The following is a 15856-nucleotide window of genomic DNA, read 5'->3' on the forward strand; positions in this document are numbered from 1 at the left end:
GGGATAAGAAAAATATTAATGTTACTATATACAGATACCAGCATTTTTAGATAGCTTGCACTTGGGGATAGGAGAAATATTATTAATATTAATTTATACAGATACCGACATTTTTAGATAGCTTGCACTTGGGGATAGGAAAAATATTAATGTTACTATATATAGATACCATTTTTAGATAGCTTGCACTTGGGGTTAGGAAAAATATTATTAATGTTGCTATATATAGATACCAACGTTTTTAAATAACTTGCGCTTGGGGATAGGAAAAATATTATCAATAGCTTGCACTTGGGGTTATGAAAAAATATTAATGTTATTATATATAGATACCAATGTTTTTAGATAGCTTGCACTTGGGGTTAGGAAAAAGATTATCAATAGCTTGCACTTGGGGTTAGGAAAAAATATTATTAATGTTACTATATATAGATACCAACAATTTTAGATAGCTTACACTTGGGGTTAAGAAAATATTATTAATGTTAGTATCATAAGGTCGGTGTCACTGTGACTCAAAGAAGAAAAATGGTTTCCAAACAAAATGAGTTCTACATCTTGTACAAGGAAGAAGCCGAGCAGTTTCAGAAGAAAGGTCAAGGTCACTGAGAGAAAGGATAATGGTGGTCTCGGCACAATAACATCAGTTTCTGTATCTCGTACATAGACCAAATGTGTGGATACCTTGCACTTGATGTTATGAAAAGCCAGTAATTAATTATAAGTGTCTTCAGAGACCCACTGCAGCTTTTACTTCTGTCAAGTTATGACAAACTAAGCACCATATTGCTAAGAACTGTTTGAAAATTATTTTTTTATTATGTCTTGTGACCAGTCACACAGGCCAAATATTTCATTGTCAAGATGTCGTTATTATGAATTTCTGCATTCATAAAGGCAAGCTAACTGATCACATTCTGTATGTTATGGTTGTTATTGTTAATTTATGGTGCTTAAATTTACTAATCCAAATTCTAACAATATATTTCAGCAAATTACATAAGTATTATGAAAATGGCATTATTTCAACATGTATTGGGTGGGTTTGTCAAGGAGGTCAGAATTCATGTTTCAAAATCATTCATTAAGTGGTATTTATCTCAAAACAGAATAATTTTTGGACAGCAGTTAGTTTGAAAATCTAGTTATTACTACTCCATTCCCTGACATCCATTATGGCCATCACAGCAGTTAGTTTGAAAATCTCGTTATTGCTACTCCATACTCTGACATTCGTTATGGCAATCATAGCAGCATATTTTTTTTATAAAAATTATTGCTTCATATTATCAGAAGTACTTTCAACACCACAGTTAAAATAATGAATGATCTTAATTTCTCAATGTTCTCTTTGGCAAGTAGAGCATCTGTCACTTTGAGAGACATTTTTAAAAAAGTGTTATTCATTCATTTTGAAATCTTTTCTATTTAGACTTGAGACCTTCTCAAAACAAAGAAAAAAATGAAATATTATGCTGATGTTAATGAGAAGATACTGACAATTAAAATTTCAAAAATACTTTAGCCTTGTTTTGATTTTTACTAGAATTCTTTGTAAGTATTGTTATTTTATAATGTGAAATTCAGATGAACCAGATTCGTAAAAAAATTTTTTAAAGAATGAAGCAAAACCAGATTTGTAAATCAATTGTAGTGTGAATATTATTGTCCAATAATTATTCATATTTCTGGTAAAATTTTAAAAGCTGTGTTTGGTATTTTAGAATGTAAAATAGGCTCAGGCTTTGCCTGCAATTCGTCTAACTGGGAGATAGAGAAATAATGACCATAAGTATTAAATACTTAAGTAATTAGAGCTGTTCCATTCCAAGGTCTGTTTTTTGTTTGCAATTGTTAGCTTGCATGGCCAAAGGGTAAGTAAGCTTATGGTATGGTCTTTTGTCCATCCTGCATTACCCATCACTCATTTTTCCGGCCACCACTGGCTTATATTATCTGGACCTTTCATGAGTACATTGACAGGTGAAGTCCATGCATATTAATCAGGTGATCTTGCATCTTATTGGTTGAGCTTGTAAACACTTGAGAAGCTCTGTTTCTGATCAGATTTGTTACGTAACATTTATATTTATTTATATCATCAAGATCTCAAATGAATTTCTTTAAGAGAAATGTTCATGCATATTAAGGAGGTGATATTGCCTAAGATTGTTGTGCCTGTGAATTGTGATATATATAATATATATATATATATATATATATATATATATATATATAAGAGAGAGAGTGAGTCGATATTTATGATCAGATTTGGTATATAAGCTTACATCAATAAGTGCTTTGATGTATTCAGCTTTGAGCAACAACCTTGCATATTAAGGAGGTAATCTTGACAAAGATTAACTGCGCTGAACACTATAGAGTTCACATTTATGATCAGATTTGGTGTATAAGCTTATATCAATGAGTACTTTTTGATGTATTCAGCTTTGAGCAACAACCTTGCATATTAAGGAGGTAATATATATATATTAGATAGAAGGAGTCTATCAGATTTGCTGTGTAAACTCCTATCAGTGAGATCTTTGATGTGTTCAGCTTTCAGCAATAACCTTGCATATTAAGGAGGTAATATATATATTAGAGAGAGAGGGAGTCTATCAGATTTGGTGTATAAGCTCCCATCAGTGAGATCTTTGATGTGTTCATGATTAGCAACATCCTGACATTAAATAGATGATCAGCTGAGCAATTGAAAACTCTGAGGCTATGGTTCCAAGCAGATTTTGATCAAATTTCGTATGTAATGTCCAGACCTCCAGTGGATTTGATTATGACAACATCAGTATGAATTAATGAGGTAATCTTGTATCTGATTGGCTTAGCTTGTGAACACACTAGAGATGTTTATGACCAGATATTTTTATATAAGGTTATATTATCATGGTCTCAGATAAGTTTTTGATTATGAGTCATTTCCATGCATGCTAATCAGGTGATCTTGCATCAAATTGGCAGAGCTTGAGAACACCTAGGAAACCACATTTCTGATAGATCTTATTAGATTTGCATATAAGTTTATATTATCAAAGCCACATTTATTAGTGGCATCCATGCATATTAATTAGTTGATCGTGCATCTGATTTGCCATGTAAACTCCTATTATCAAGACCTTAAGTAAATTTAGTTGTGGGCAAGTTCCATGCATAATATTGATGATCCAGACTTGAACCTGAAGCCTTTTGTTTAGAAGTCTAGGGCAGATAAGGCAACCTGTATGATTGGACATCAAGTCTAACTAAAATTATCCACATGTGGAATAACTAAGACATTTTTGTATTAGACTTAGTTGAATTGGTAAGGTAACTAATGCAACTTTACAGGAGTACTACAGATGCTTTAATCACAATGTCCTCCAACAAATGAAAAAACACTGAAGGCAAAAAGATCAATCATTCTCTTTAAAAATTCAAGCAGCAAGTGCAGAAGTATGGATGGGAATATTCAGATTCTAGACCATGTTGGCAGAAGAAAAGCAAGATATACATCATTCAGATTTATTACACATCCTGACAAGACAGTTTTAGTATTGCTGATAGCTGCTACCATGGGAATTTAAGAAAACAAAGATTACCAGTATGTAGAATTTAGAGATCTAACAAGAAGCCATTGACATCCAAGCAGTTTTCAAAACTGAACTGGAGGTTATTACGGTCTGTGTTTACTTGAAAGAATGTTTTAATTGAGCATAGCATTACCTTTGCCGCATCAAATCAATCAGCTGAACTTTACCAGAGTACATTTTCCAAGCTGATAATAGCAGTAAATATTTCACTACACTTTGCTGAAAATCATTCCAAAAAACTTAAGGACTGAATGCGTTACTGAAGTCTTTATAGAGTTTGCAGGTCTGCCAGTGCCTTAACCATTGAGCCTCTACAGTGCTATCAGGTGGAAGTTTAATGGTTGCTCACTTTTGACTTCAAGGGTCGGTCCCAAGAATAAATGGGGGGAAACGCACAGTAATCCATGTCAGTTGTAAATTTTAATGTTATCTGAGTGCATGTACCTTAAGTTTACAACCTTGAATAGCTTCTGTGTTATGAATTAGGGACATGCAGAGATCCAGGTGAGAGTGCTGGTTATATAAATAATTTGCCCATTTTATGCAAATAATGTCATCCCATACATGTTTTACCAAAAAGAAGATTAATCAAACCAAATTTAATAGACAATATAACAGTTGTCAGCTCCAAGCTTTTCTTTCCCCTCTGTGGTTTCAATACATGTGTGAATTTTTATTCACAAGCTGACATAAGTCAACTACCTGGGTGAGCAATATCAGGCCTATATGGGCCTCTTCTTATTGAGTTGATGTTCTTTACTATTAAAATTTCAGTTCATCTTCATTACATTTTCATATTAAAGTTACCATTTGGTGGCTTGGAATGATGTTAAGTTGTAGTTGAGTAGTGATGATGGGTCATATCAGCATGGATTTTTACTAAATGACTTCTTATGATGTCTGGTGCAAAATGAAAAGGGTGCTGCTGAGACATCCAGTTATGGCCATCACAGTGACCATCTTGAAACTCTTGTTTATCACTACTCCTGAATGATCATATCAGCATGGGATTTTCACTGAAAGACTTATTATCAAGTCTAGTTAGCCATAATTGTTAAGATGCCAGTCTGACTTCCAGTATGGTCATGTTGAAAATAGCACCTTCTCCTACATGACTCGTCAGATTGATATTATGATCACCAGAAGACTTCTTAATATGTCTGGTTGGTTCTAAATGGCAATGATGTCAATCTGTTTATCATGTTATTGCTGAAGAATATTAGAGATGGTTGCACACTCTGCAGTTAAAAGGAAGAAATGTGTCTTGTCTTGAAGTCCTGAAGGTTCTGTTTGGCCAGTAGTCTCAGTGCCATTGAGAGATTCTTGTTATGTAAAGTGCTCTGTGCAAATGATCTGAGGTAGTTTGAGACCTCGGTTTTTTAATGCAAAATGAAATGTATGATTAATGAAGATCCTAATAAAATATATTTCCAATGTCATGACATCCCATTGTAGATTCAGATGACTGTGAATTTGTCATAGTGTCACTGTACAATAAGCAGTGGCACTTTGAGGCTCAATCGCACGAGGTAAGACTTGATTTATTGTACTCTGTAGCTTCTGTACTGTTAAACTTGGACAACACGACACTTCCAAATCATCTGCAACTCGTGGTAAAATGTTATTCTCCAATGGAAAAAATAGATCAATGGCTAGCCATTATATTTGTGTACATTTCATTCTGTACTTTTATGTTATCAAATAATTTGTTGTAAAGATACAGTTTGTGTACAGTATTATGTACAGTGAACTTTGAATCTACAGAAAGGTTTTATTTATGAGAAAGGAAGAGCAAAAAAGTACAGGGAGAGATGAGTTGGTCTGGACCCATAATGCTTTTAATTTTACTCGATAATTACATGTTCATGATTTAGGATGGTGTTGAGTTTCCAGGTTTAACAGATAAAGAGAATTGTACTCTAGCAGATTAATATCAATGTTAATTTAGTTTAGAATATTCATGTTGTTTGCATATATCATTATTTTTATGTTATGTTATGGAAAAGACCTAATGACCTAATGAATTAGGGCTGTTCCATTGAAACAAACATAGTGCCCAGGGAAAGCACTGTTTTAAAGTATATGCCATGATACACTTATTACTCAAAGAGTTAATATAATAATTATTCAAAATTCTTAATTACATTTATGGGTGACTACTTAACATTAAAAGTGCCTTTCCTGGGTCCCATGTATGTTTACTGGAACAGTCCTGGGTCCCATGTATGTTTACTGGAACAGTCCTGGGTCCCATGTATGTTTACTGGAACAGCCCTTTTACTAATATCAGATTGTTTAAATCATTCTGTATGATTAATACACTATACTTGGCATGCAAGTAAAGATGAAATGCAAGAAAACTTAATGCAGCAGTGTTTACTAATGCATTATATGGATCATTGCTGTGTCACTGAATCATTTTAATAGACAGTTTGAGCAAATGGCCAGCGGGGTAGGGTTTTACCCCAGTTCTTTTTATATTAAGGTATGTCATTTGACGGAAAGTGGGCATGACTATAGGTCAGGAAAAGGGACCTATTTCTTCCTCGCTATCGTTAGAAGACCCCCTCCATTCCCAGGAAGGATTTATGGCACTTCCTAATTTTGTAATGTTACCATCTCCCACAAGGAATAGGACCAGGATTTGCCCACTTTCAGATGGGTGGGATCACTGACACAAAGTGGTGAGCCCTGCCTTCCTGATGCAAGGAAAGCAGTCTTCATGTTTGAGTGGAACTGAGTTTAAATTGAGGGTATCTCTTTTGTTGGATTTAAGTTCCCTGAGGAGAGGCTTCTTAAAAAGGTTTCAATCTTCCTCCCACCCTATGTGTCAGTGTCATCAACATTGTTTAAGATTTGTTTGTTTTTTTCTTTCTGCATGGTTGCAGGTCCCAGCTCAGCTCCGTCATATCCAAGCACTCTTACCATTCCTGTGACTTTCAGACAAGGTTAAGCTCGGTGATGTATTAAAGTATTTCAGTTCATTTTCAACCCCAATTCACAGCACTGCGAGGGATAGTTTGATTACAAGTCTCAAGTCACATACCCAGGGAGGGATAGATTGGTTACATGTACCAGGTCCCAAACCCAGGGAGGGATAGTTGGTTACAAGTACCATGTCCCAAACCCTGGGAGGGATAGTTGGGCTACAAGTACCAAGTCACACACCCTGGAAGGGATAGTTTGGTTACAGGTACCAAGTCCCAAACCCTGGAAGGGATAGTTGTGCTACAAGTACCAAGTCACACACCCTGGAAGGGATAGTTTGGTTACAAGTAGCTAACCTTGGGAGGGATAGTTTAGTTACAAGTCACAAACCTTGGAGGGGGGTAGTTTGGTTACAAATTCCAAACCTTGGGAGAAATATTTTGGTCCCATTTCCCAAATCCTGAGAGAGATAGTTTGGTTATAAGTCCCCAACCTTGGCAAGGATAGTTTGGTTGCAAGTACCAAGTCACAAACCCTATAAGGGACAGCTGTTATACATGGATTGTAGAACTAAAAAAGTCTACATTTTATGGATCCCAACTCTGACTCTGACTCCCAGTTTTTTTCTTAAATTTTTGGGGGCAAAGTTTGTGTGGTCACTAATCCCACACCCTCAAAGGGTTTGGTATCTTGTGGACAGCAAAATTGGGGAGTTTGACCATTTTATATTGATGTATCCCACCCCATGCACTGCCACTTCAAGGTCCAAGTTAAAAGCAATTTTTCAGAATCTTTCAAGTTTTCAGCTAAAATGTTTCATTATGGTCATAAAACACAAACACCAGAAGGGATAGCAGTCGTAATTGGACTAGAGAATCAATAAACATTGCCCTTTCATACTGATGTCATATCCTTCTGACTATAAGGCAGGCACAGGGTCGGGCTTATTTATTAGTGATATTGCATACGTCTCTATTAGGCAGGCACAGGGTCGGGCTTATTTATTAGTGATATTGCATACATCTCTATTAGGCAGGCACAGGGTCAGGCTTATTTATTAGTGATATTGCATACGTCTTTATTAGGCAGGTGAGCAGGAGGGACATATAATTCAATCGACTATATTAGGCGGGTTTTGTTTGGGGTTCATCAAATTATGCATATCAGTAATAGGCCTGTTGCAATAAAGACCTGATAATATGCTTGTGGAATAATATGGTAGTCAGTACTAAAGTCAGCTTGGTGTCAGTCTAATGTTTTTGACATTTTTGAATTACATAACAGTCCCTTTTGCCAAATGGAGTGTTTGTTTCTTTTTTAGTAGAAGAACACTGCTGCATTAATTTCAAGCTTTTTAAGGTTAATACGGTTATGCAGCAGTGGATATGGTGGTTTAAAGATCTTGAAATACAGAATGATCTTAAACATGTTTGATGATGATGGTCTTTGATGACAAGCCTCGTTCCGTTACATAATTGGGTATTATACACAAAACACAAAGTCAAAGCATTTGAGAGAAGAAACTAGCAAAAAAGGAACTGAACTGAACCAGTTTATGGGATCCATGCCTCTTTGTGGGAGAAGGGGGGTAATGTATACTGAGGAGGTTTTTGTTTAGAGAGGAACCACAATTGACAAGGAAGGATTTAAAATTACTTTTGGGGCAATTGAACAGTTTTCGCTGGCATTAGCTTGATGCTCAGTTTCATCTTGGACATCATCATAAACTAACTTTTAGGAGGGCTTAACACCTGTATGTTAAGGGAAGACTGAGTTAACGTTCTTTGCATTTTTTTTTCATGCACTTTTTAGATTCAGATGGCTATGAATTTATGATAGTGTCCCTAGTCAACAAAAATTGGCAGTTTGAAGCAGCAACAATGGAAGTAAGTTCAGACCATTTATCTGGAATTCATTCAGACCCCTTTGTTCATTTTTTTTTTTACAGCAGTTATTAAGGCCATCAGTCCTTGATTTTTTAGGTTATATTTAATTCAATATAATTTTTAATATAACCAAAATATTTATGTTCTGCCCTTTAGAGAGTAATTTTAGGATTGAAACATATTGAAATCCGAAGTTTCTATGCATTACAAAAACAAACTGAGAGGAAGAACATTCATTTTGATGCCAGAAGAAGAGGGTGTAAGCTGTCCCATCATTTTGTTTGGCCAGTTTACGAGAATCTGAAAAGTGAATGAACAATGCTAGTTTTGGTAAGAGCAGCCATGCATTTGTATAGTTTATTCCGATATCATCAGGTTAGGATTAAGACTTGTATACAAGATGAATAGGAAAGCATATTTGTTTAAGAAACAAGTACAAGGTTTATTTTGGCTTGGAGGGATTGAAATCCTTCCCATGTTACAAAGAATAGGGTTTTGTAAGACTCAAAAAGACCTTCAGGCTATGTAAAGGGGTATAACTGAACGTGAAAGTCTTGTAGGAAATCATTAGACTCTGAATGTTTACCTTTCTTGATATAGTTTGATTGCTTCTGTTTGGCATGCAGTACAGAATCATTTCAATGAAACATTCTCATAAAAGGTAATTGCTCAAACATTATTTTAGTTTTTTTAATCTAATCTATTGTCTGTTAAGAAATACAAAGAAGGAAATACTTGAAACATTTATAATTTAAATTGGCTGCATTTAGAAACATAGCAGTATTTTTCTCGAAATGGAATGTGGTGATGATCATACTGTTTATTAGCCAAACTCTCCAAGTTGTCACGATATTCAATACTTTTGTTTTAGCATGGATTGCGCATGTAATGTATTGTGTGTATTAATGGTATTGCATGTTGTTTAGTAAACAGTGTTGTATGGATCTTAATTTAACCCTACCTACCATATTTACAACTAAATATCCGCCTGTTGTACAGTAGTTACCACCAAATATCAGCCTGTTGTATATAGAGTTCAGGCTTAATTTAATAAGTTTTTGTTATAAAGTCGTTTATGTATGTACCTATCTTGAAAATATTTCTGCAGTAAAGTCCAGTTTAGTTAGCTTAAAAAATGATATTTTCTGAAGATTATATTCATTTCACATAGTTCAATTCTATTGGGTTTCTTATCTTCAAGGTCAAGGTCATGACTCAGTATTTTATGTTTTAAGTCACACTTTCCATTCCACCCCATAGTCCTAAAGCTGTCTGAGGTTAAGGTATGAAATATGGTATACTTATTATACATTATCCCATACCACAGTCCTGATTACATGATTAAGATCACAGCTTTAAATTTTTTGTTGTTTTCCCTCAAATTTTATTTTCCACTTTAAAATGCTTGAGCTGTGTGAGATTAAGAGATGGTATACTTACATATCATCATTAGAAGGTGTGCTACCAGTCTCAGTGGTAATTATATCTTCAGAGACAAGTGTATGACTTAATATTTTAGGTTTTCCAGCTCAGTTTCCTATTTTGTTTGTGTGCCTGCATTAAGGTGGGACATTATATGCTATATTTTCCATCTATCCAACTGTTAACGAATTTGGTTTCCAGACAATAACTTTGATTGGCCAACATCTCCTGTAACCAAATGGTGTTGATGGCTTGCAGTTGGTGCAGGGAAAAACCCTATTAATTTTGGAGTCGAAAAAGTTTTTGTGACTGAAATAAAAATCATTTTCTTCACAATAATGTGAGTTCTGCATGACATACCTCAACCAGACTTTCAGAATGGCTTGCACTTGGTGTGAAGAAAAAAAAACTGTTGGTTATGGGGTCTGTAGGTCAAAGGTCACCAACCTTCAAGAAAAATACCTTCTTGACCAATTTGGAGAAAACATAGCACAGGGATCCTGGCATAAAGAGCTTTTAAATTTGTACCATTAATGCCAAACCACTATCTAAAAATATTATGAGCCCTTTAAACAATGTATTCGTTAAGATGCCAATATACCTTTAAATGTGGCTAAAGTCGGAAAAATTTGAGACCACTTTTAAAATCCAGACTGAATAGAATCTGATGCAACTTGATATAAACATTCTGGCATGAAGACTTCTTAAATTCATGCAAAAGATGCCAATTCGCTTTTAAGTATGGCCACCATTACAAAATTAGGTAAATTTTTCAATGACATATATTTAAACAAAACCTAGTAACAGAAATTAGACAGCATTCGGGCTTAGAGGCCTTTCAAGTTAGTACAGGTAATGCTGATATACCAGATATAGCTGAAGATACTGAAGATAGAAGAACATTTAACTATTTCAAATCACTGCTCAGAATTTGATAATATTCAACAGAAAGTATCATTGAATGAAGACTTCAAGTTATTACAAATGATGCCCATGATGGCCTCTGAAAATAGATAAAACTTGAAATGATTTCCTATCCAAACCTGTTAAACAAAACTTTACCAAATATGAGCCATGGTGGTTCATTGGTTAGTGTGCCATACTCATGGCCAAAAGGGGTGCAGGTTTTGAACCCTACCATCAGACCATCCAGGGTCAGCTACTTTGGTGTGTCCTTGGGAAGGCACTTTCATTCCAATTGCCTCACTAAAAAAATAACCTACATGTTTCGCTCTGCCTTAAAGCACCAAAACAATTCATCAAGCCATGGAGACCTTTTTGCTTTGTACTTGTGATGCTGTTTCACTGTTACTTTACAAACAGAAAAAAATAAATAATTGAAAAACTTTTCTAAAGCTGCTGTTGATCATATTTGACAGAAAGCATCCTGGCATGAAGATCTTTAAAATTTCTACAAATGATGCCAATCTACCATCACAGTGTTGTTAAGCACATCATAGACTGTACATGGTGGCCATTATATTTGATGGAGGAAGAACCCTTTTAAACTCTGGAAAGAACCACTGACCCATGGGAAGCTACTGGCAAACTTTCTCACATACCCACTTTGTCTGACTCCAAGACACAATTGCTAAAAACAAAAACTTTAAAATGAAATCTCTTAAGGACCCAGGCACAAACACCTTTTGAATGTTTTCAAATGATGCCATGAAATATCCCTGCTATTACTAGCAATAGCAAAACCTCTGAACATAATTTGACAGAGTGTCCTAGCATAAAAGACTTTCAAATGTATTTCATATAATGCTGATATGCTATCTAATATGACCAACATTACATAAATAAAGTAAGAAAAAACATTTAATTACCTAAATTTAATTATCGGATATGGTCTCAGTTTTTAAAACTGAAACATCTTTTAAAAGATTTTCTCCAAAACATCTGAACAGTATTTGACCACATTTAACAGAAAGTATCCTGGCATCAAGGTCTTTTAATTTTGTTCAAATGATGTCTACCTGCACCAAATATGACCATTATTTCTAAGATTTTTCTCTTAGACGGCTTTCAAAAATTTTGCAAATGAAAAAGTACCACCAATATTAAAAACAAAAAATCTAATAACTCCTTTTCAAAACCTAGTCTTTACAATTTGATCAAATTTGAAAGAAAGCATCGAGGTATGAATGTAATTCCTGTTTGTGGAACTATGGCCAATCCACCATCAAATATGATCCCAACAAAATTAAAAACAGTAAATGGTTTCTGATCATAAACTTCTCATCAAAATTTACCAAAATTAAAAATATATATATATTCTGTATTTCAAATTTATACAGATGTTGCCAGTGCACAATTAAATGTGGTCTCCTAAGTCGATAGCATCTTAGAGTGAACGTCTTTTAAGTTTGTATAAAAATATGCAATCAAATGTGGCTGCTGCTTCAAATGGTAGAATTTTTTTAATAACATCTTTAAAAAAGGCATTGAATGGAATCCAACCAAATTTGATAGAAAGCATATTAACTTCAGGGCCTTTTAGATTCTTAAAAATTAAGCTGAATCTTCATCAAATTTGGTCATCATTACTAAAAATAGAATAACATTTCCAAATATTTATGTGAGAGAAACATTTAACAGAATTCTTTTAGCTCTAATAGAGAACATCCTGGTAATAGTGTTCTTTGAATATTTGACAAATGGTACAGATGTTGGATTAGATATGGATGATGGTATGAAAACTGGAGAACCCTTGAAACGGTTGTTTTCATAAAGTGTGTCTTATTGGAATAAATATCTATAGAAAGTACCCACTATCCGGATTTTTTTTGGGCTCCGACATTTGGCTATGAAGCAGATGTAAGCAAAGTAAGGAACCTCATAATCACTGGGGTGTCAATTTTTCCAGGTCAGAAGTGAAAGGAAAAAAGGGGACATACTTGGCAGTAATAATTTGTCACACACGATGTCACATTCTGCATAACTAAATGATCATTCAGTCTCCAGACTGAAGTCCTTCGATTCTCTGTTATAACATCATGATACCATTATATCTTATCTTTTGGCTTCCCCAGAAGGCTGGGGATTGTTGAACAGAACCAGTGTTGCATTTCATCCGAGGGTCTATTGGATGCTTCCCTTGATGATATTCCAGCCGACAAGGCCTTCTTAGAAGAGTACAGTTTATCCAAAAAATGTGCATTGTATTTTAGGGATCTTACCCCTCTTTTGTCTTTGTTGTTTATGCATTGTTTTTATTCCTAGATTTGCTCAAAATATATAGCCAAGATTGTGCTGATGTGCAGTTAGTATACATATAATATCTTTTGGCATTTGTAGGTATTATAGACCAAGAAAATTACAACTTAAAATGATGATAAAAGAATAACAGATTTTTAAATCGCTAAGAATATATATAACAAATTTGGATATCATATACATGTTTTGCATTAATAATAAAAATAACGAGGACTTTGTAAAGCACCTAATCTTTAGAAGCGCTAAGCGCTTTACAACATTAGACAACATCTAAAACATAAAATAACATATATAATGGTATGATTACAAAAAAAAAAAAACCACCATGAAATTAGAAAACATAAAAAACATGCTGAACATATTTAAGGTAGGAAACGTTTATTGGGTCTTTAATTTTGTTCTTGCAGTTGAAATTAGTGAGTTTTAGGAGCACTCTTGAATGAGATCATTGTGTCTTTGTGCCTAAGTTCAGCGAGCAATTCATTCCATGCTGCTGGGCCCTGGTATGCAAAAGAACGTTGTCCATATGACTTCGTTTTCGTAGTGGGAATAATGAGTATACAACTGTCAGAAGAGGAGCGTAAGTATCTTGAAAGTGTGTACATATGGATGAGGTCAGATAGGTATGTTGGACAGGAGTCTGTCAGTGAAACATAGCACAGAGAACAAATTTTGTGTTTCATTCTGGATTAAATGGATAGCCAGTGTAGGGTACAGAGCAGGGGGAGGTGTGCTCTGATTGTGGTACTCTAAGGACGAACCGAGCAGCTGTGTTTTGAACTTTTTTAAGTTTCTGGAGTAGATATTGAGATGAACCAGACAGAATTGAGTTACAGTAGTCCAGTCTTGAAAGTACTAATGAACACATAAGTGTTTTAGTGGCATCAACTAAAAGATATTTGTGAATGGAGCTGATACATCACAGCTCAAGATATGCAGCCTTGCATATGTTCATGACATGTTGGTACATTGTGAGAGTACTGACTGTGTGAATTTAATGTTGGTGTTGCTGATATTTATTGTTTGAGGTAAAGTATGTGAAGGAGAAAGTTTTTTTATTGTGATCATTATTTTGAACACTGAAAAGAAAGCAAGCCGAAGTAAATAGAATTGATATATCTTGTTTCTGATCAGAACAAGTATTTCCTTTTCATAATAATTGGATCTCACTGCCAATATAAAGTTTCCTGTTTTTCAAAGCCCCAGTTTTAATAGTTTACTCCTTTTATATAAATTTTACTCTAACTGACCTGAAGTTTTCTTAGAATTATGGATCCAGACCCCGTTTCAAATGAAAAAAAATAACCAGACAGCAATACAACTCCTTGAATGAATCTCACTTATTCAGTGAATAACCACATGTAATGCCATTTCAGGAGAGGGAAGAGTGGATAACGGCAATAGAACAACAAATCCTGGCCAGTTTGCAGGGCAATGAAAGTAAAAAACAAACCTCCACAGACCCAGCTGGAATCCTGGCAATCAGGAACACAAGGGGGAACAATCTGTGTGCAGACTGTGGAGCACCAAGTAAGTGTTAAAAAATACATGATTGGCAGACTGGAAACATCTTGTCTCACCTGCAAAGCATAGGTAAAACTTATAAAATGCCTCATCTGCAAAAAGTGTAGGATGGTGAAATCCCAGCAGAAGGTCAAAATTTAAGGGTAGAAATGAGCCCTTGGGTACAGTGGGGGATTTCTCTGTCCCATATTCGTCACTCATATCAGAAAGAAAATAAAAGACAGTAGATTATCAGTACATGTATAGCAATGGAAGAGTCTAAAACAGTAACTTGAAACAAATGTGCATACAGTATTTTATTAAAGCTAAGAATTTGTTGTAAATAAACAGATGTAATTTTTTAATTACATCCGTTTATTAAAAAAATTGCCTTTCAGTACTAAATTTTTTAGAAACATTCATGACATCATAATGACAGTGACATAATCTTGGTGTTGTCAGATAGGATAAGCATATCCCATGCATGGCTTTGTCAAATGGGCAAACTGTCACACGTATTTATGGTATCAAAAATGGGTTGCAGTGACCTACTTATTATGCCTCAGAAGGGTCCATGCTAGACTCTTGATTTGGGCAAAATGACATCTCTCTCCAGTCAAGTACAGTGGAACCCCGCTATAACGTGCCCAGATTTAACACGAATTCGGATATAACGCAGTCGTGGCGTGGCTCTCGAAATTTTGTATATTCGCACATGGAAAAAAAAATTCTCCCAAAGTACATGAAATAGTGTATAAATAAATTAGTATCATTATGGAGAGGAGATCGCGTGGTTCTTGAAATAGGGTGTAAAACGTTTATTATCATTTTGGGGGAAGAGTGTGCGTATAAATTTTAATATTTATGGCGTAGCTTCTGAAATTTAACAATATCACCAGGTTCTTAAAGTGCAAAGCCAAAAATAAACGTTATAGGAAATGTTACTTATTACTGATCCAGTGAAAAAAAGAGCATGTTTGCTGGGCTTGGTGGTGTTATTAGATGCAATCAGTTGACCAGTAAATAATGTCTGCTTTATTAGCTGGAAATTGAAAGGGTATGAAATTGTACATGCGTTTAGGTTTTTAAAAAATATATAAAAGTAACTCGTGACGTTTGCAGGCCTACTATACTTAGTTCTTGGGTTTTACATGTGCATAGGGTTGGCTTATGAACTCGTTATTAATTCCCTATTTTTTTAAATAAAAATATTTTACCGTTATGGAAAAGCAAGTTCACAAATGCAATTCGTTCTCTGCACTTTAAGCAAAAATAATTGATTTTCATTTTGGGGAAGAGATCGTGTATGAA

The 15856-nt window shown here is 34.8% G+C and overlaps 1 protein-coding gene across 19 annotated transcripts in view; it reads left to right on the forward strand.

The window, feature by feature from the left end:
* Positions 1-15856, forward strand: part of LOC149792075 (centaurin-gamma-1A-like) — a 202883-nt gene that overhangs the window by 156709 nt on the left and 30318 nt on the right. For 16 of the 19 annotated variants that reach the window (XM_089970568.1, XM_089970573.1, XM_089970564.1 and 13 more), the window contains 2 exons: positions 5043-5116; positions 14419-14572. In XM_089970568.1, the coding sequence (XP_089826694.1) occupies positions 5043-5116; positions 14419-14572 (228 nt within the window). Of the gene's footprint in view, positions 1-5042; positions 5117-8327; positions 8402-14418; positions 14573-15856 lie in introns of all 19 variants that reach the window. The other 3 variants (XM_089970583.1, XM_089970565.1, XM_089970570.1) reach the window with 1 other exon arrangement.

This window comes from Sinohyriopsis cumingii, chromosome 9 (assembly GCF_028554795.1).
Source record: "Sinohyriopsis cumingii isolate HCF-2022 chromosome 9, ASM2855479v2, whole genome shotgun sequence".
Taxonomy (NCBI): Eukaryota; Metazoa; Mollusca; class Bivalvia; order Unionida; family Unionidae; genus Sinohyriopsis; species Sinohyriopsis cumingii.